Here is a 22801-nt window from a genome sequence, read left to right on the forward strand (position 1 = left end):
TTCTCTCTCTCTCTCTCTCTCTCTCTCTCTGGCTGGTTGCTGTCTCTCTCTCTCTCTCTGGCTGGTTGCTGTCTCTCTCTTTCTCTCTCTCTCTCTCTCTCTGGCTGGTTGCTGTCTCTCTCTCTCTCTCTCTCTCTCTCTCTCTCTCTCTCTCTCTCTCTCTCTCTCTCTGGCTGGTTGCTGTCTCTCTCTCTCTCTCTCTCCTTCTCTCTCTCTCTCTCTTGCTCCCCCCCCCCCCCCCCCCCCTTTGGAAGGTGATGTGAACATTGTAGTATGTACATAATATTATTTTGTCAATTGAAGAATTTTTCCATATTTTGAAAGAATCTAAATTTGGTGATATTTTCTGTTCTGTAAGGTCGGTGTCATTGTCAACCCCAGGATCTGTTTGGCTGAAGATAATGGTAGTGCAGTACAGTTTGGTGTACTATTTGTGTAATTGTCAAATGGTGAAATGTTCCTTGCTGAAGTACTTGAGTGTTGTATTGTATTTGATACGGTTCCTTTTCAAAGTATAAATGAGACCTAATATAGCTGCAAATGGTTAACTTTATCTGTGAAACTGCTGATTTTGAGAAAGACATGAAATGATTGTTGTGGAATTGTAGTAATTTTCTGACTGTTCATTTGAATGCCTGCACTGGATGAGGCAGGGAAATCTATTGGCACACCAGCCCCACCAAGATTTTTCTTCACCAGCCGCCACTAAAAAACACTAAATCATTTGAAAGCAGCACAAAAAAGCAGAATCTACACAAAAAATGAAGTGGCAGTGTGGAGAGGTACTATTGCCTTTTCATGCTTTCACACAGTATGATACACAATTCCACCCAACTGAAGAATCAATGGGTGAAACAGCCATTGATGAGTTGTGCTCCTCTGTGGCGGATTGATCAGGTGAATCTGTGTGCAACAGTTCTGAGAGTCTCTGCAAACACATCTGATCACACTGAACCTTTCTCTCTGCTTGGCCTTGTCAGTGTCATGACTGAGCAAATGCATGCATTTTGCAATGATTTTTTTAAAGCGAGTACTTTTTACAATGACTTGTGCATGAGCGACCTTCAAGAAGTAGTGAACATCAAGTGTCCTGTTCCTCATTTGCAAAGCTGAATTGGGGAGACCAAGGTTGGCTGGCCCAATTTTAATCTTGTAGTTATCAATGAGGTTTCAGTTGAACAAAAAAAAGTGACTTAAAAAATGTTTCTTCTTTTTCTAGAGATAGATTCCATTCCATTCAATTAATTCATTTATATTGCACCAAATCACAACACAGGTCACCTCAAGGTGCTTCACAACCTCGTTGAAGTTAATAATAATAATGATAATAATGATAATAATTCAACTTCAATTTCAATTTATTTCATTTTATATAGCATCAAATCACAACAAAGCAAAAGGAGAGGAGGTGCAGCATAAACATACAAGTTGTGGGTGATGCTGAAGCCATCATCATGTACTGTGTCATGAAGTGACCTGAGTCTGCCCATAATATACATATCCCGAGGGAAAACGCTTTCTATAGAGAGCTCTAAACTAACTGATCAGATGGCATAGTATTCAGAGACAGCATCTGTCCACTTTGTCCATCACTGATGATCCCTTTTCTTGCACCAAATTTAATATTTAAATCAAGTTATGAAAAGTTGATTTGCCTGCCTTGGCTAATTCCGATTGGAACCACAGGAATAAGAATAAGCAAATACTATATAGGCTTTGAAGTCCATGGTACAGCTTATTCTTATGCAGGATGCCAGTCCAATGCACATTAGTTCTCCAGCCAAGGCAGGACCCATTTACAGCTGTGTGGACTGATAAAATGCAGATTAAGTGTCTTGTCCAAGGACACAGAAAGGAATGCAGGTCTGTGATAGCAGCTCCTTACCCACTGAGCTGCCTGCTCTATGAACCACAAGGAACATGCAACCTAATACTCGCCTGTAGTGTCCTGCACAATATTGCTGCCAAGCAGAATGCCCTGTCTGTGATGCATCTGAGCCTGGTGAAAACTGAGACACACTTCTGTCTTTCTTCCAAAATGGGTTAGGGACTGGACAAGCCATAAAGGTTGCCGTAGATGTAAACTATTTGCTCCTCTGACCCAGAGGGGGCAATTTACAGTTTTCCAGCAGGCCCATGTTCTCAGATTTGGAGGTGCTGATCCTCAACACAGTTGCTTCACACTTGGCTTCAAGTCTGCTTAGTGCACATTGGAGGTCACGGTCTAATGAAGCCAACAGAAGCACATCAGCCACAAACAGTGCATACGACCTCGTATGTAATCCTGAGGTCACCACACTCTCCCTCAATGGACGTGTTTCGGTGGTGGAGGGCTTTGTGGGGTCCAGTGATTGTGGGTACTGTGTCCTTTTTATGTATTACTTAATATAAATTTTAATTATATTTTGTTCCTAAATTCCACCCCGAATGCACTCTATGACATAACCTGAGGGTTTGATCCAGATTCATATTAATATTGGTTTATGTGATTTAATGCTCTGGAGAGAAAGGGAATGAAAGTCAGTGGGAGCAAGACTGAGTATGTGTGTGAATGAGAAAGAGCCCAGTGGAATAGTGTGGTTACAAGGATTAGTTAGTTTAAAGGTTTAGTTACTTTAAATACTTGGTATTAGCTATCCAAACTGATGGAGAGTTTGGCAGAGAGTTGAAGAAGAGAGCGCAGGCAGCAGGAATGATTTGTGGCAGAAGAATATCTGCAAGAGTGAAGGAGAAGGTTTACAAAACAGCAGTGAGACCAGCTATATTGTACGGCTTAGAGATGGTGGCACTAAGAAAAAGACGATGAGACATGGCAAAGCTGAATGTGAGATTTTCTTTGGGAATGGGGCAGATGGACAGGATGAGGAATGAACATATCAGAGGGACAGCACGGGTAAGATAGTTTGGAGACAAAGTTAGAGAGGTTATCCAGGGTATACAGGGAGAACGATGCTGAGGATGGAGCAACCAGGCAGGAGGAGAATAGGGAGGTCAAAGAGGAGGTTTATAGATGTCCTGAGGGAGGACATGCAGGTAGGTGGTTGCTGTGAGAAAGATGAAGAGGACAGGGTGAGATGGAAACTGTTGTGTATTTGGGTTTGGGACACAAGGACCTATGAATTCTGGGTGATCTCCTGATGGTTAGCAATGGGCTAATATGTTGTGCTTTTGCCGCCAAATTAAAGTACAGTGATATTCACTCCTTGTCTGGAACTAAATGTTATATTTATATTTAGTGAACTTATACTGTGAAGGATACAACAGAGACAAGTGACCTACTGTGGGGAACAACAACTGATCAATTAAGATAGAAAATAAATGATTTTGAAACTAATTGTTAGTTGTAGCCCTGCTGGACTGCAACATGGTCACCAAGGCTGAAACTGGCTCTGTCATGTTTCTGGCTACACTTCTTATACCTTCTATTCAGACAGCTTTCAGTATGTTCTCATAGATTTCAGTCTTTGAACAGAAGCCCGTCAGCTGACACATTTGCTCTGGTCACTGTGTTTACAAGGGCAAAGGGAGGAGCAGAGAATCTCAGAGATCAGTGGTGGCGGCAGCGGTTGCTTTTGCTTCTAGATATTTTCGGAACTGAAATTCCGCAAGTTATTCCTGGAGCCGCATCCGAGGACACAGATGGTCTCAAGGTGGCCACCCGCCCATTCACCACACTGGCTTATTATTTCTCAAAGAGAAGACCACTGAGCTTAGACATTTGTTTTGCATTTTTGTGTCTCCCGATTCTCTTGAGGATGTGTTGGTTTCTGTCACGTGTTACTTTGCAAAGTATCTCTTTGATTGCAGCAAAGGCTTATTTACATGTGTGTGACCAATCTAATTGGAGCAGGTGGGGGGAGGGGGTTGTTGCATGTTGGAATGCCACATGCCATTTCCACCACATCTAAGCAGTTCCCTTACAAAAACAGAGGCAACAGGTGGGAGCATTAAGCTGAGTGGAGGAGAAGGCTGCAGCAACACAATATTGCCACTGTCACACAACATTTTGTGCATGTGCATGTGTGCCTGTGTGTGTTCACAAGTGTAAATATGTTTCATGTGTTGGACACTGCATGTAAAGCTGCTGCCTCAGGGGCCATCAGTCAGGCGCCACTTCATGGGCTATATTTGAACCCTGTTTTCCCAGTATGCCCAAAGTGGTTTTGGATGAAGGTGCACTGCATCCTGTCCCCTAACTTGATCCAATGAAATAGATGTGATGGCAGGCTCAGAATAAAATGTTTGATGTCTCCTGTAGTGAATTTATGCAAGGTTTCTGCTTTTACATTAGGGGGTGAGTGAGAACAGCAATGAATGCAGCCGGCCCCAGGCAGCACAGAGCTTTCAGTACATGAACTGCTGATCAGTTTGATGGGCTGACAGCTTTTTTGTTGGCTAGTTTCATGCATGTCCTTGAAACTAAATCATCAGTACCCAAGCAATATTGTTATAATTGTTTATTTCAGTGTTTCCCCTTGATTTTTTTCTTCAGGCCTGGTGGTATTCACTGAAGAGAAAGGAAAAAAAAAATGCAGTGAGTTGCACAAATATGTACAGCACTCAGAAATGCAGAAGCTGAAGTTCAGTGGTGTTCTTTGTATTCCACACACCTGCAAAGCTTGATGACTGGTAACAACAAAACAAAAACAAAAAAGAAGAAAAAAAAAACTTCTCATTCTCACAGAAAAGCAGCAAAGTATTTTCATATTAAAGAATTCTCAAGGACTAAGGGCCCCTGCACACATAAACAGAAAGACGCAGAAACTGGAAGAAAGTCAGGAATTGCGGAAGACGTGGACATCAGCACTTTTTCAAGCATGGAATTCCTCCGCATGTCTGTCTCAATGTGCCGAAAAAGTGCTGATGTCCACGTCTTTTCACAATTCCTGTGCTAGTCAGACGACGTCCCGGATCAACACAGCGTCCAGTTTAGAAATGAACAGCACATTCCACTGTTAACAGGAGTTTTTGTCATGGAAAGAGGAGCGGAGCTAACTGACACTGCTAATGTAAAATACACACACACAAAACAAATCCACTGTGCTGTCTGTTAGCAGGAAGAGAAAGAAAACCTGGACTAATTTCTGACCTGACTTTTTTTTTTTTCGCTGAACTGACCGAGCCAGTTGCATGTGCGCGCACAGGACAGTGACATGATGATTTGATTGAGCTAACTGACGCTGCTACACACACACACACACACACACACACACACACACACACACACACACACACACACACACACACACACACACACACACACACACACACACACACACACACACACAAAATCCTCTCCACTTTCAGCCGTCTGGATGCATGAAGAGCTGTTTACATGAAACACTGATTTGATTTTTGGCTGGACTGAGGAACTACACAGTCTTTTTTTTATGGAAGTCCGAAATCAGTGCACAGCATCACTGGACTACACGTCACAGTGGAACACCAAAATGTAAGTCCCTTTTCTGTTGTTTACAAATTAATAAAATATCAAATGACAATGATCTATTTTAGCCGTATATAAAACAAATAATGAATGTTTTTACATTCTTTCAATGGTACGAATATTTCATGATGTGAAAGCTGGAACATACCATTCAACGAGGCGAACTCAAAAACATTCCTTTTGTGTATACTGAAGCAGGTGGAAGTTCATTTCATTGCAGTTTGCCTATTGGGCAAGAAGAGGTGTCAGTAACGCAACACTAACTTTGCAAAATGTGTTTAACTCAGGTCAATGTCTCAGTTCTTACAGAGCTTTTAAGTGTATAGAAATGTTTCTTCTTTCCTACTAAGCACATTGTTCCTTTTTGAAGGACACAAAGTGAACAGTTTGACATGGGCAGATGTACATGCAGTAGTCAGCAGGCTGAGCAGCAGGAAACCATGAGCCTAAAGGTGGGATTTAGTTTGACATTTGCCAGAACAGATTTGACACAAGTGATTTTCTCCCCTGGCTGGAATTGATGTAGTGACACCTTCTGTAACCTCTGTCTGGATTCAGGAGTAAACAATTTTGTTGGATGACTCTGTGCTCATGACCTTTGTCGTCTGTGCTTGATGTCGAAGGTTTATTTCACTGAGCTGACAGTGAATCATGGTACAGGATCCTCCTATATATTTATTAATCTGATACCTACAGTAATAGGGTGTGTTTTTGAGTGATTAATAAACCTTCTCACTGCATTCAAATAAGAATTTACTGCTTTGGAGAAAGAATTTATGTAATGTATGTAATTTCAAGTTTCCATATTGCAGTTTGAAATTAGAATCAAGCAAAATGCACTGACCGGGCAGCAATCTTATTATCACCCTGACAGAAATATATTAAAACCAGTTGACCCTATGTATCTGTGTGTCTGTCTCTCTGCCCAAATGCATATAGAAAAACAGACCTTAATATTTGGTAAAGAAAACTTTGCAGCGGTGTGCCACGGCCGCCCATGGCAGTCTGCCACCACTTTATCTTTGCACACTTAGGGGGTCGTACACAGCATGGGAGATTAATTCTAACAACTATGGTGGGGTTGGTAGGTAGGGTGAGTGTGGCATGTAGGGTTGGCCCCAGGGGGCTGTGGATGTCTGGGGCTTTGGGGTAGGAGGTCTGCCTCGCCGGTTCTGCTGTGGTCCCATGGCCCTGCTCTGGGTCTGTGGGGCCCAGGGTCCCGTGGCCTGTTGTGGGGATGGGTGGTGGCAGTGGGGCACGGGTGTTGGCACTGGGGGGTTGGCGGCTTCTGGGGGGATGGGGGCCGTGGTCTCCGCAGGATGGACCCCGCTCTCGCTTGGGCGGTCTCCTGATCATGGGCTTTGGTGTTTGTGGTGGGATCTGGGGTGGGGGGTTTTGGGGGGCCCTGCTGGCTGCACTGGGGGGGGGGGCCTTGTGCTTTTCCTGGCCCCGGGGTTGGACCTCGCCTCTTGTCTGGGTGCTGGGCCCTGCCCTCGTATGGCTCGGCGGTCCCTACCTTGTGCTTTGGATTCGGTTGCGGTGGCTCCTTTGTCCCCCGTCCTTGCCGCCGCTCACTCCTGCCCTCGGGGGCTATGGCCCTGGTGGTGTTGTTCTGGGGCTCCCCCTAGTGGTGGGCCTGTGCCCGCACCCTGTCTGCTTCCCTTGGGTATGGGGCTGCTCTGTGTGCCTCCATGGGGAGGTGTGGTGTCGGGGTGCGTTCCGGCGCCGTCTGGCCGCTCTCCTGTTGGCTTGCCATGCTGCCCGGTGGCTCTGGGGGCTGCCTTTCCTGTCCCCTATGCCCTTCCTCTGCCCCTTTTCTCCTGGTTCCCCCGGGGCCCTGCATCTTGGGCCTGTTTCCTTCGGCGCTCGCGGCCAGCCGTGTGGCTTCTGACATACCGGGGAGAGGTCCATGTCATATGGTAAGGTTCTGTATTCTTGTCTTGTCCCAACATACCAGCCACAGTATTGATATTTAGCTGTGATCTGGGGCTCTGTGTGTGGATGGTTACGTGTTTGTGGCCATCACCACAATTCAGTTTTTGGGTGCTCTTAAGGGGATTAACACTACGGTGTTCTAGATTGGGGTATGCTCACTAATTAGACAACAGACTATTGCTGTCACTGTTTGTTCATGTGTGGTTGTTTGTCCTGGTATGTTGTATGGTTGGGGCCCCGTCTCCTCGGTGTCTCACTTCACAGTTATTGTCTTCACCACTCGTCTCTCGTTCTTGTCTGTCTTTGTGTTGTTTTGGTGGTCGGCCCTTTCTGATACAAGTTGTCGGCTGGCTTTGAGTAGGATGTTGTAGGCTGATCGGGAAGGGCGGATGGGGGTCACACACACCACATTCACTCATGCATTACATAACTTCTGTCTTGCAAGATTAAATTGCATATATGGGTATTAATGTTCATAAATGGTTCTGCCAGTGTGGCATTTACCATTATTATATATGCAGACAGGGGGGAAGAAAAAAAGACAACTTTGCTTGTAGTTACAGAGGTCAGATGTTTCCTGTAGTACTTGACCAAGTTTGCACCCTGCAGCAGGGATTTTGGTCCACTCCTCCATACAGATCTTCTCCGCATCTTTCAGGTTTTGATTTCCACCTCCATCCAAAGATTTTCTATTGAGTTAAGGCCTGTAGACTGGCCAGGCCACTCCAGGACCTTGAAATACTTCTTAGGGAGCCACTCCTTAGTTTCTATGGCAGTGTGTTTTGGGTCATTGTCATGCTGGAACATCCAGCTGCAACCCATCTGCAATGCTCTGACTGAGGGAAGCAGGTTGTTTGCCAAAATCTCACAATACATGACCCCATCCATCCTCCCTTCTATACGGTGCAGTCGTCCTGTCCTCTTTGCAGAAAAGCACCCCACAAAATAATGATTCCACCCTCATGCTTCATGGTTGGGACGGTGTTCATGGGGTTGTTCTCATCCTCTAAACACGACGAGTGGGGTTGAAACCAAAATGCTCTATTTTGGTCTCATCTGACCACATGACCTTTCATGCCTCCTCTGGATCATCCAGATGATCACTGGTGAACTTCAAATGGGTCTAGACACGTGCTGGCTTGAGCAGGGCAGTGGTGGGCACAGGTAACCAAAAAGTTAGCTTTGATAACCGCTAACCCGCTAAATGAAAAGTTAACTTTTATAACGCTAAACCGATAAACCACTAAAAAAAAAAATACCGGAAGCTACAGCTAACCGCTAACTTTCAGTATTGTCTCCAGTACACTCTCAGCTACTGACAAGCCAGTTTTGAGTTTAAGCACCGCCAACGCTTAGAATCAAAGACGATCACAAACCCAACACAACAAATGCGTCAGAGCTTCTGTCTTTGTGCGTCCTGCCCACTGCTGTAAGGAAGAGTCATTCATTCAACATACAATGGTCCAGATGTGAGGCAGAAGTCATTAAAAGCAAAGATAAACCAAACCTGCTTAAGGTCTTGGTTTGATTTATAAATCAAATTTATCTGGATAGTTTATCTAGATTAATGTCAACTCTCTTATTTTTACAAAGTGAAACTATAACACATATCTTTTAATTTTAAAATAATATACGAATTCTGAAGGTTTGAACATTAACACACACAGATGCCAAAAGTCATTATGGCAAAATGAGTCTCCACTCATTGCTGATTGGTTGATTTATTTTATGTAAAAACCAACACACAAGTTACTGTAATGTGTGTGTTGTTTTTACAAATGTGCATTTATAGAATATGTCATATTTTATTAATTTGTAAAAAAAAAAAAGACATTTGCAAAACTGAAGATTCTGTTTAAGTGTGATTCAGCTCAATGGCTATGGAGTTAAATTTGTCTCATTAATACTTGCAAATGCACAGAGGGTGATTTACAAATATCCCTTGATTTGTACACGTGCTTTGTGATCCCCAAACAGAAATTTCTGATTTGTAATGTGTGTGTGGGGGTTTTTACAAATAAATGTTTATTTGCAAAACTGAAAAGTCTGTTTGTGAAGTATGATTCAGCATTTGTGGATCACCAAAGACATGCATTCATCACTTTGCTCAGTTACACAATATTGAGACATTCTCAGTGCAAAACTGCACAAATCCACAAACAAACAGCTCGCAATTCACACAAAGCAACACTGTCAAACCCGCAAATGAAAAGAGGGCGATTTACAAATATTCCTTGATTTGTACACATGTTTTGTGATCCACAAACACAAAAGCATTTACAAAACAGAAAATCCTGTTTGTGAAGTGTGATTCAGCATTTGTAGATCACCGATTACACACATTCATCATGTTGCTCACTCACACGATATTGAGACATTATTATCACTTACTGAGGCGTTGCTGGGACGATAGCATAGATTTATATTTACGCTACCTGTTGGTACCTGCCCGCAGTAACGGGCGGGTATTGGGATACCCGCCCGTTACCCGCCCGCTGTGCATAAAGTGATGATGTCATATCATGCACAACCCAAGAACTGTCCACAGGTGAAAACATGAAAAGGCGAAAAGTGTGTGTTGGTCCCAATATGGATATTCCGGATGATTTTATCATGGATAGTCCGACAGTGAACAGCAGCCAAAGCAGCCAGCTTGATGAGGACACCCTGGCAAATTTGGAGAGCAGCCCAGCCAACACGACAAAAGTTAAAGTGAGCCAACTTTTTATGTATGCGTTTGCTGGGTGTCGTGTGTTTTGAAATAACATTAAATATTGTTAATGTGATTCCACGTGTTGTGTATCTCAGTAAATGATAATAATGTAAATAACATGCAGTTGTCGTGTGGTATGGATTTTCCACCCTCCAAAAGCATGTTATTGTTTTATTTTCAGCGCAAAACTGCTGTTCAGATACACAAATATGTACATCACAATTCACATTTCCATCCAGTAGATGGCAGTGTTCTCTGCATTTTGATGGGCGGGGGGCGGTGCAGCTAAACACCGACAGGAACAGAAAGGAGCCAATAGGAACCAACAGGAGCCAACAGGAACCGACATGAGAACTGGCAGGAACCGACAGGAACCCACAGGAGCCGGTGGGAACCAACAGGAAACTGATAGGAGCCGATAGGAAGCCTAATTCAGCCTGTAGGAGCCGGCGCTTACAAACGATTTCCCCCTTCTCCCAGACAAAAATAATAGTATGTTGGTTCAATACATGATATAAAAAAATCTGTTTCATAATCTTTTGACAACGTTTAATGCATACGTGTCTTGACATCGATTACACACACAGTGTCCAACAACACTCAGTAAGACGTTTTATATATAGTGTACAACTTGTGCCAAATCAACATGCAGACCTACTTAGCATCTGCTGTGGAACCCTGAGTGAAATCAAGGGAGCAGCCAAATATATGTGTAAATTTTACAGAGAAAAATGGTTTAATATCAGCATGGCCATGCCAATTCAACATGAAAAAGACCATCAAAATTACATTTTTTTTTTATTACAGGTTAAAACTGTAAAATTTACATAAATATGTATGTGTAAAATCATTTACATATTTATTGTAATTTTGACAGAATTCCCCTCGCAACCACAGCTGCCAAAGTTTTTCTGTTAAAAAAAGGGATTTTTTTTTTACAGCGTAAAAGCTGAATTTTATTATTGTAAACCAAAACAACCCAATGAAACATCACCCACATCACGTTTGTCTGCTTATCCTTAAAAAAAAGGCACAGACAAGTAAAAGGGTGTACAGATTATAACTGTGCATTTTTTAAAAACGTCTTATATATATGGGCCAGTCTAGTACCTGCACTCTTTTACTATGAATCTACACTGTTGTAACACGTGCAGAATGTGGCTTGGCATTGTCTTGCTGAAATAAGGTGTATCATCCAATCTTGTCCCTAGCTGACTCAGAAATTTGCAAAAGATATCAACAATTAAATGTTATGGTCAAAACAATGGTTATTAGGTTTTAGTAATAAAGACAAGTGTAAAGTATTACATGTAGGTCATCAGAATCCATGTCATGAGTACTTTATGAATGGTAGTATGTTAAATTCTGTAAGTGACGAGAAAGATCTAGGAATTTTAATTACCAACAAATTGTCTTTCTCAAAATACATAGCCAAAGCTGCCGCTAAGGCTGATAGTGTCCTAGGTATGGTCAAAAGAGCATTTACATTTATTGACAGAGTCATTTTTAGTTTTGTATAAAAGTTATGTACGACCACATCTTGAGTACTGTGTACAAGTATGGTCATCATATATTGAAAAAGATAAATTGTTACTGGAAAAGGTTCAAAGACGTGCAACCAAATTAGTACCTGGGTTGCAAAATTTGAGTTATGAGGAAAGATTAAGTGAATTAGGTTTAACAACTAGACGTAGGTATCTTGGCCTTAGAGGCCATGAACTCACTGTGGAAGTGAAAAGATCACGTCTTAATATTAGAAAGTTTAGTTTTAGTAATAGAGTTGTATGTTTGTGGAACAGCCTCCCTGAACACATTGTACTCTCACCTGATGTAAATTATTTTAAAATTAATTATGACAGATATTATACCACTTCAGTTTAAGTTTAAGTTTATAGATTACTTGAGGCTCGATGTGTGCATCTTTTTAACCTCATAATATTGATGGGATTTTAAATTAATGTTTTTATGAGTGCTTAACATTGTATCTAATGTACTGATGTGTGCTTTTATTACTATGTATATACTATTTCACACAATAAAATGAATTATGAATTATGAATAAGCAGGGACATCCCTGAAAAAGATGTTGCTTGGATGGCAGCATGTGTTGCTGCAAAACCTGGATGTACCTTTCAGCACTGATGGTGCCATTACAGATGTGTAATTTGCCCATGCTATGGGCACTAACACACCTCCATACCATCACAGATGCTGGCTTTTGAACTTTACGCTGGTAACAATCTGGATGGTCTTTTTCCTCTTTTTTCCAGAGGACACGATGTCCGTGATTTCCAAAAACAATTTGAAATGTGGACTCATCAGACCACAGCACACTTTTCCACTTTGTGTCTGTCCATTTCAAATTAGCTCGGGCCCAGAGAAGGTGGCGGCGTTTCTGAATGTTGTTGATGTATGGCTTTCGCATTTCATGGTAGAGTTTTAATTTGCACTTGTAGATGTAGCGACGAACTGTGTTAACTGACAATGGTTTTCTGAAGTGTTCCTGAGCCCACACGATAAGACCCTTTACACAATGATGTCGGTTTTTAATGCAGTGCCGCCTGAGGGATCGAAGATCATGGGCATTCAATGTTGGTTTTCGGCCTTGCTGCTTACGCGTAGAAAGTTCTCCAGATTCTCTGAATTTTCTGCTTATATTATGATTGTAGATTATGGATTGCAAATGAACGTTGAGAAACATTGTTCTTAAACTGTTGGACTATTTTTTCATGCAGTTGTTCATAAAGTGGTGATCCTTGCCCCATCTTTACTTGTGAATGGCTGAGACATTTGGGGATGCTCCTTTTATACCCAATCATGAGTGTCCTCAGTTCCCAAATGCTTGAGTGTGTTAGAAGGAAAGGTGATTAACACAGTGTGGTAAATATACCACTGTCCCAGCTTTTTTGAAAGTGTTGCAGGCATCCATTTCAAAACGAGCAAATATTCGCACAAAACAATAAAGTTTATCAGTTTGAACATTAAATATCTTGTCTGTGTGTGTATTTAATTGAATATAGGTTGAAGAGGATTGCAAATCATTGCATTCTGTTTTTATTTACATTTTACACACGTCCCAACTTCATGGGAATTGGGTTGTAACGTAGATGGTAAGCATAATTACATTATCTTAAAACTAGCTTAATTAACATGTAACAGTCCATACATTTTTTTATTAGATTACAGACATTAATCAATATGTAAGTACTTTTACTTTTAATACTTAAAAGTACATTTTAAAATCAGGTAATATTTACTTTTATTTAGGTAGTGTTGTCATTGTTGTACTTCTACTTTTCCTACAGCAAATATTTCTTTGGTTATTTGTACTTTTACTTAAATACTGAGTCAGTCCTCTCTCCACCACTGCTGAGGGGCGATGACAACAATTGTCAAATCAGTGAGTCCTGCAACAACAAAATGATCCAGTTTTTATTGAATCCACAGAGGCTGTTTGAGATAAAGTGGGCTGGTTTATCGTTTTAAAAGTCAGTTTTTCCTGGAGCGGACTGTATGTCTGAGCTTGTCTGTATGAGCCAAGTAAGTGGGTGGAGAGGAAATTCCTCAGGAACGACGCTCCTGTGCTGTTCCTGGGTTGCAGATGATGACACCAGGGCTGCTTGGTGTAGAAACTCTTTTCACGTCTGCTGGGGTAGTGAATGGTATTCAGGACTCAGAGTTGGCTATGGCAGCCCAGAGGGATGGAACACTGAGATTGAGCTCCGATGGCTTCATTGTTTGACCACAAACTGTTAATAAAAATACAGAGTAATATTTGGAATAAGTCCTTCTTCTTGGTTGGAGAGAAAGTCCTCGCTTTGCATCAGAACAGAATCAGGCTTTATAGCAGAATCACTGCAGCTATGTGACACTTTGATTTAATAATAATAATAATAATAATAATAATAATAATAATAATAATGACTTGGATTTATGGAGCACCTTATTATTACTAAGATACCCAAAGTGCTTACAAATTGCATTATTATTCATTCATGTTCACATTGACACGTAAGCTACTAGTGCAGCCACAGCTGTCCTGCGACAGACTGACGGAAGTGTGGTTGCCATTCTGTCTGTGGCCCCTCTCACTACCACCTTCATTCACACACATCCATAAATAACATGTGTGATATGTGATGTATGTTATCATGAAGCACAAACCTTAATTTTTTTTTGTGTTTGTTTTTCTTCTGTCCTTGTTTTGCAGGACCTCCAGTAAGTAGAAGAGCGACTGTGTGATCTACGTGTGGTAAAGTTACTGTGGCTACTTTCATTTGCCCATCCCAGATTAGATTCCACAGTTTTATACAATGCACCTTTTTAAGTTGATGTGTGATACTGTGCACAAAACCTTCACCCACTAAAAGAACATAACAGTTCTTCCTGTGTACTCAGCAGACAGCTGCCTCCTGTCTGTTAAGATACCTTGGCAAATGTAATTTTGACAATTTCAAAATCTCTGGCACGCATTAATTTTGTGAACTATACGAGGTCTGTTAGAAAAGTATTGGACCTTTTTATTTTTTTCAAAAACTATATGGATTGAATCACGTGCGATTACATCAGACAAGCTTGAACCGTTCGTGGGCATGCGAGGAGTTTTTTCATGCCTGTGGTTACGTCATTCACCTGTGGGCAGGCTTTGAGTGAGGAGTGGTTCCACCCCTCCCGTCGGAATCTCTTTGTCGGAGAACTTCCTGAGAGACTGACGCTTTGCTTGATCAAATTTTTTTCAAAAACTGTGAGGCCACATCGAAGTGGACAATCATTCGAGAAATTCAGCTGGTTTTCTGTTGAAAATTAACGGCTGATGAGAGATTATGGACTGTTGCTGTCGCTTTAAGGAATGCCCACGGAGCGGGATGTCGCGACGCGCCCTGAGCCGCCGCTGTCTGCCTGTTTTCGAGCTGAAAGCTTCCAAATTTACGCCTTGTTGACCAGGACGTCGTGAGAGAACCAGAGAATTTTCAGAAGAGGTCGGGATCAGTAGTTTATCCGGACATTCCACTGTTAAGGGAGATTTTGTAATGAAAGAAAGTGGGACGGGTCCGTGCGTCGGGGCGCAGCCGGCGCCGCGCGCCGCCACGGAAAAACACCTCCGTGGAAGCCTTAAGGACACTTTTTGAACATGTCCAGCTGTTAACAATTTCCAGATACTCACTCAGCTGAAAGCCATCAAAAGCCACCTGGTTTTTACAAATGGTTATCAACACGGAGGTGTTTTTCCTGTTCCGCCGCGCGGCGCGACTGCATCCCGTCCGCACGTCTTTCATTAATAAAATCTCCTTTAACAGTGGAATGTCTGGATAAACTGCTGATCCCGACCTCTTCTAAAAGTTCTCTGTTCTCTCACGACGTCCTGGGTCAACAGAGGCTTAAATTTGGAAGCTTTCAGCTCAAAACAGGCAGACAGCGGCGGCTCAGGGCGTGTCACGATGTCCCGCTCCGTGGGCAGTCCTTAAAGCGACAGCAACAGTCCATAATCTCTCATCAGCCGTTAAAATTTTCACAGAAAACCAGCTGAATTTCTCGAATGATGTCCACTTTGATGTGCCTCACAGTTTTGGAAAAAAGTTTGATCAAGCAAAGCGTCAGTCTCTCAGGAAGTTCTCAGACAAAGAGATTCCGACGGGAGTGGTGGACAACTCCTCACTCAAAGCCTGCCCACAGGCGAATGACGTAACCAAACAGGCGTGAAAAAACTCACGCATGCGCACGAGGGTTCAAGGTTGGTCTGATGTAATTGCACGTGATTCAAATCCATATAGTTTTTGAAAAATAAAAGGTACGTTAGTTTTATCACAGACCTTGTATGTGAACATTGTGCAACCTATTCAAAAATGCAGTGGGTCACTGCGAATCAATGCATGAGCGCATCACAGCGCAGCTCATCTGGATGATTATGACAAGATGTTAAATCTATAATAAACATAATTTTACTCATAAGAAAGAAAGAAAATGCAACTGTTTTACCAAGCCATTGCAATATAAATATCATAAATAATTACCTTCCAGAAGATTCCAATTCTGTTCTCCATGTCATGAAGCGCATGAGAAAAATTGAAGCTGTAGAAAATTCCTCTGTGATTCCAGGGGTGATTAGAGGTGGTTTCATCAGTCAAACTCTGAGAGCAAATGATTAATCCACTATGTAATAATTATTTTATATAATGCAGTGTCCAGCGGCACAAAGCGGTTCACATTGGCACGATGAACTGTGCAGAAGTGCAGGGATTAATGCATGCTAGTGTCAAGGTGTCTTTAGTAGAAGAGTAGAAAAAGTCCAGTTAAGGTCCTGAGGCCCAGTGGGCTGGTGCTGATCTCCACAGATCATGTGCAAGTCAGTGACAGGCAGGGTGCCAGTCCACCACAGGTTATGTCTCCAGCCATGGAATGGTTCCCCTTCATAGCTGGGTGAGCTGAGACAGGTATCCTGAAGGGGTCACACTTGGAATTGACCCCTGGAAGCCTGAATCCTGGGCCACTGAGCTGCTGCTCGACTTCTGTCAGAAAGCACTTGATGATAAGTACAGTACTTTCAAAAGGGTTTTACCCCATATTTGCATTTTTGAGTGAGATATTCAGATACAAATTATTCTAAGAAAACCTGAAAAAGCAGGAATTATTTAGGCAAGTAGTTAATAAATAATTGGGTTTATTTAAATGGCTCCCATCCACTTCAGAGTCCACACTGAATCAAAGCATGACTGTGAAAAGACTGAAGGGTCTCAACAAGTATTACCCTGTGACAATATCAGTAGAAATCCCACAAAAGACAGTGAAATGTTAAAAAAACTAGTTTAAAAAATAGTTTCTGTAGTTGTGTTCACTTGATTGTTTTTTATGCACTTCCACTGTTTACTGTGTATGTCGTGAACTGTGATGAATGTGTGTGGAATGTGACACACTTTAGGGCCCCATTCACACATAGTATAAATAAGTACAAATCAGGGTGAATCACTGTGGAGCAGCTCGTATGAGCGAACCACGAAAACATTGAGCCGACGGGCAGGCTTGAATGATGCCACTGCGACAGTTTCCTGCACGCAGGAACACAGTGTGAGCTGTGAAAATAAAAAAAATAAAAAATTTAAAATACATGCCACACACAGGATTCAAAGCTGCAATGTCCAAAAGTTCTGATTGCTAGACAGAAATTTTACTACTGAGCTGCCATCACTGTCCTGTTAAAGGTGTCACTAAGGCCTTGGGCAAGGCCTTTAATCCCCTATTGCTCCCGGTGTGTAGTGAGCACCTTGTATGGTAGCAATCTGACATCGGGGTGAATGTGAGGCATAATTGAAAGTGTTTTGAGCATCTGATGCAGATGGAAAAGAGCTATATAAATGCAGTCCATTTACGATTTACCACATTTTATTGCATCTCTCTTATCAAGCGGGCAATACAAGTACGATCCACTTGTTCCTCTGGAGATGTACCATGGTCACAGAGGTACAGTCATGAAATGTCATGTCATGTCATGAAATGTCTGTCATGAAATGAGAAGCATTCATTATCATGTCCACATCTGCTGGCAGTGTGTCCACTGCACACTGCCAGCACGTCCGCTCGACACACGTGTCTTGGGTGATGTGACATTCAGATCACCCGCTGCATGTTATGATCTGACAGTCCGTTTCACCTAGGGTAGCCTGTCAATGTGCGTGGCGTGCACTCACTCGTTGCAGCCCATTGCAACAGCGATATATGTTTTTATGTATGGCCATGTGAGGACAGCAAGCAGACAGACAGTGGGCAGTTGTTAGTTCACGTCCATCCAAACATGGTGCGTGTTCTCTAGCTGCAACGTCCAGAACAAGAGAGCTCCACAGCTGCTCCTGTCGGCAGACACACACCCCCGTCAGTTCAGCGCACACACCAACATGTCACTGTGTCTGTGTTATGTGAGCTGTCAGTGAGTCTCTGGTCAGCAGCTGACAGGCACCTCGCTGTGCTGTGTGCGCTCTGACCTGCCTGTCAGGCCCCCATGTGATCATGTCTGTGCAGCATATATATCAGCATTTTATGCAAGTGTGCCCCCCCGGCCCGCCACATGTGTTGGGTGAGTGGGGGGCAAACTACACATATGCCACACATATGCCAAAGTGTTTCGGGGGTGACCGGGGGGGGGGGGGGGGCACATGTGTGCAGACCACATGTGTTGCTGTTTGCAAAGCCACACTCATGGGTCACTTAGACAAATTTCACATCCAGCTCGACAGTGATTGTCTACTGACTGTTTTCATGCTAATAGTGCGAATGGCCACACATTTTGTAAGTGCCAAGTGAGCGGTGTTAGATGTGCGTGCGTGTCACCTGGAATTTGTCCGACACCTGCTGTGAGAGGGATCGAATGGGCTCGCACAGCACACACTTTTTCAGCCATTGGTGTGTGCAAATAGTTGTACCAACAGGTGTATGAGTCATTGGAGGCAGCTACGATTTTCCACGTATTGCATATGATTCCTGCTTCATGCGCATTTTATGTGCAGTTCGACCACATTCGTACTTAAAGAGGCATGCTACATTGAAAATTGATCATGGACTCATTCCCCAAAAGATTCATACCATGTCCAGATTATGATAAAGTATGTGATATGAAAAAGGTAATACCAAGCAGCAACCTGCAATGCTGAAAAAAGAACCCAATGCAGACAATCTAAAACTGACATAATCTGACATGGCCATTTGAAGCTGTACCTGAAAGCTAATCAAACCCTCGGTGATCCCAGTATTAAAATGTCCAACTTTACAACAAAAATAAATGTCCCTCATTGCTACATTCAAAACAATGTGGGGATGATTTATTTTTTAAATAACTTATCCGTTTTAAACCATGTATACCATTTGTAATAATATTTATACTATAAAATAAGGACAAATTTAGGGGCATAGTCTTTTTGATTAACAGCTAGGTTGGAATGTCACCCAGCCAATGCTAGCAGAGGTCACAAGCAGGCCACTAGAGGTGAACTGGATTGTGTTTGTACTTTATGAGCGTTTTATTGCAAATATCTGAGATAATATGGCTTGCTGTTTGGTTACTTGTTTAAAAAAAGTATAATTAAAAGTGTATTTATTAAATAAACGTAAGGTGGTGCTAAATATCCCACAGGGTGCCTGAGCTTTTGTATGCCCCGAGATTATCAAAATTAATAGTTCACCTATTAGCTACAGTAAAAATAACACACTTAACTGACAATCAAAACAAATTTAAATGAAAATTTTCTTTGGTGAACCAAAGAGATCATCTCTGACCCCGAGTGAGGGAGGCTCAGCTTTTCTTTGGTACATGTGTCACTGAGGAAAAAGTTTTGGGAAACCACGCCCTCAACCGTTTCTGGGATTTATGTGTTACCTGAAGACACTTGCATTTTACAGTGACAAGTATAATCCACTACCAGTGAAACTGCCAGTTTACCAAAGTATACCTATACTTTCCAGTGTTCTTTTCAGTGTACCGCAGTATACTTAGGTTTGGTTTTTTTTTTTTTTTTTGCTATACTTGTCAGTATAAAATAAGTGCACTTTAAGTACAATCTGTTAGTACAACCCCAATTCCAGTGACGGAACAATAAAGTTTATCAGTTTGAACATTAAATATCTTGTCTTTGTGGTGTATTCAATTGAATATAGGTTGAAGAGGATTTGCAAATCATTGTATTCTGTTTTTATTTACATTTTACACAATGTCCCAACTTCATTGGAATTAGGGTTTGTATAAGTATATAACAAGTAAACTGAAAATATACTGACATATTGTTTCTTTAAAAGACATGTACTAAGAGTAAACTTGGATAAACTTATTTTTTGTAAGGCAGGGGCTGGTGGTTCACTCACACTTTAATGGCTCCTCTTTGTTTCTGCCCATTGAAATGGAATTGAAATATATGTATTATATGTATGTATTTTTTAACTCTAAAAAGTTGGCTCTTTTCCTCTTCTCCTCCATTTACATTGAAATTTCTGATGACTCTTCAGCATTTTTGTATCTTAGAAATCCTTGGATTACATCACTAACCAAGTGATGAGCTTGAACAGAATGTTTTGCCTGTATCGACGAATCTGATCAGGTCTTTACAATGATATCTTCTATGGAACAGATTATGGTAAAAAGAGTGCATTTATATACGGCTTTTCCATCTGAATCAGAAGCTCAGAGTACTTTATAATGATGCCTCACAGTCACCCATCCACACTGATGAGCCTTAGTGATTGTCTGGTCTGACCACTAGACCGTCAACAGTTATAAAAAGTTTCACTGACCTAGCAAACCACCTAGATTTCTAATCAGATCCACCACTTTGTTTCTGATTGAAGTCTGTATATGAGGCATTTCCTGTTCAGATTGTCAGTCACTGTGATTATTAAGTCGGGTTCATGTACTCACAGCTCCCGAGAGTGCTGTGAGGAAAAACCCATTCAAACAGAGAGGAATATAAACTCAGCTCTTCAGTGTCCTCAAAGTCTGTAGCAGAGTTTTTTTAAGATGCTGTTCTGTGGACGGAGGACTGACACTGAGTTTCGTTATGTCTGCTGCCAACACCAATCAGAAGACCTTAGAAGACCTTCTGTGTCAGAAGACACAGAACCTGTCAAACAGGCTGGTGGTCTTTGGGTTGGAGAAGATGTGCTGAGGTTCCTCACCAGCTAAGGATGGTCCGCTCAGGTACACCTGTGTGGATCAGGAGGAAACAACAAATTCCTGGAGAGATGTGACAAACTGATGTTGATGGCTGAAGTTATCAGAAGTATTTGTTAGTGATTAATGAAGATGGTCCTACTAGTCCTTTACTTTTAGGGGATAATTACATTTCTCGTGTTTCAGATGTTTGATAACATTTAAAAATAAAATACCATCCTTTATAGTGTTATATTTATGCAAGACGTCTACGTCTGGTCTAATTTTGTGTGAACGTCTGTCATTCAGTAAAACAAATATGGAAAATTAGAGGAAATCTGGAAAAACGTACATCAGTGAAGTCAGGTTTGGAGTTGGAAGGAAACACTTGTGACTCATCTGCTTTTTTGCCTTGAGGTTCCAAAGATTTGGCTACTGTGAGGTTGTCTTTTGTGCAGCTGTCAGGTTTGAATTCACATCTGCCAAATGTCCCTCCCTGGAAACATTGAAGGACAGTTTCTTTGGAGGATGCTTTAAGGTTCATAATGAGGTCAGACAGCGAGGTGGATTTTCTACTCTTGTAGAACATGTTCCTTGAACTCAATTTTTTATTCTCTTCAGTCCAGCCACACTCAGTAAGTATTGATATATTTTTAATGAGATTCTGTGGTGGTGGTCACTGACACATTTATTGTTCCTCTGCATTATAGTCAAATCTAAGGGCTCCTTCACACATAACGCGAAGTTGGGCAAAAGAAGCAGAAACCTGCTGAAAATCTACAAACAAAAACTGAAATGGGGAAATGTGAAACAAATAACCAAATTAAGCTCTTTGAAATTAGTTAGTAAATAACTTACTAACTTAATTTCAGAGCGCTTCATTATTCAGGTGTACAGTTGAAACACTTCAGTTAAGTTGGTTCAAGTATTGTCTTTTTTCTGTTTAACGCATTTAGTGGTAGGTGTAGTGTTTAGGTTGCTGTGATAAACTGCAGCTCTGACTCGGCTGTTTGACTCACAGGATGTGAGTGCATGTGAACCCGCTCATGTAAGGTGTGTCTGAGTGTTATGCTCTTTAACCCTTTGAGGTCTAGGTCTAGAATATCCAAAAGTTCAGAAAAATCTCAACTTTCAGAATATGTCTAAAACATTGCACAGAGAAATAGTTTGTTTCAAAACCTGAAAAAATTGAAAGCATTTTTAGAACATTCTTGAAATTGTTACTGAAAATACACCTTTATTCATGTGGATGAATTGTTTTGAAGCTATAAATAGGTTTACAAAAGTCTTTGGGTCACAGAGGTTGCATAATATATGAAGTAAATTGTAGATCACTGCAGAAAATGTCCTAAATATAAATATGTAATTTCACATATTGAGTGAAAATGCTGTCAGTCACTATATATTGCCAAATTTTGGAGCATGATGAAATGATGCTAAACTTCATATCAATGATGCTATGATACTTCATATCAAATTTTATTCATTCATTACTCTAGTCATTCATCCATTCATTCCATTTACGAGGTCTGTTAGAAAAGTATCAGACCTTTTTATTTTTTTTCAAAAACCTGATGGATTTGAATCACGTGTGTTTTGCATGAGTAAACTTTGAACCTTCGTGTGCATGCGTGAACTTTTTCACGCCTGTCGGTTGCGTCATTTCCTGGTAAGCAGCCTTTGTGTGGGACGCTTGGCGGGTTTTCATTTCAAGGAAAAAGACGGAACGACTGGAGCAGCGCCGCATCAAATTTTGCCAGAAACTGGGCGACAGCCAGGTGGAAACCATTCGGATGATTCAGACGGCTTTCGGTGACTTTCAGTCGTGTGACTATCCGAGAAATTGTGGAAGAGGTGGGCATGTCACAGCATGTCCTGTGAGACTTCAACACGAAGGCGCTTTTGCGCCGCCGTTGGCAGCTTCGTGCCAAAGCCATCGGCATGATTTTCACCGCCACTTTTTTCATGGCCAAATCTTCTGTCACAGTGGAATGTACCGAAAAAGTGCTGATGTCCATCTCTTCTGCAATTTTTCGGATAGTCACATGATGGTCCCGCATCACCACAGCGTTCACTTTGGAAT

At 41.7% G+C, this 22801-nt stretch overlaps 1 protein-coding gene and 1 long non-coding RNA gene across 2 annotated transcripts in view; one reads left to right on the forward strand and one right to left on the reverse strand.

Annotated features, from left to right (window-relative positions):
- LOC117523666 overlaps positions 1–7670 on the reverse strand; it is an 11855-nt gene extending 4185 nt beyond the window's left edge. The window contains exon 1 of the long non-coding RNA XR_004564575.1: positions 7659–7670. This is a non-coding gene — a long non-coding RNA (uncharacterized LOC117523666). The remainder of the gene's footprint in view (positions 1–7658) is intronic.
- LOC117522995 (collagen alpha-1(XIII) chain-like) overlaps positions 1–22801 on the forward strand; it is a 407773-nt gene that overhangs the window by 204277 nt on the left and 180695 nt on the right. Inside the window, exon 3 of the mRNA XM_034184413.1 lies at positions 14305–14312. Within this exon, the coding sequence (XP_034040304.1) occupies positions 14305–14312 (8 nt within the window). The remainder of the gene's footprint in view (positions 1–14304; positions 14313–22801) is intronic.

Source organism: Thalassophryne amazonica, chromosome 13, assembly GCF_902500255.1.
Source record: "Thalassophryne amazonica chromosome 13, fThaAma1.1, whole genome shotgun sequence".
Taxonomy (NCBI): Eukaryota; Metazoa; Chordata; class Actinopteri; order Batrachoidiformes; family Batrachoididae; genus Thalassophryne; species Thalassophryne amazonica.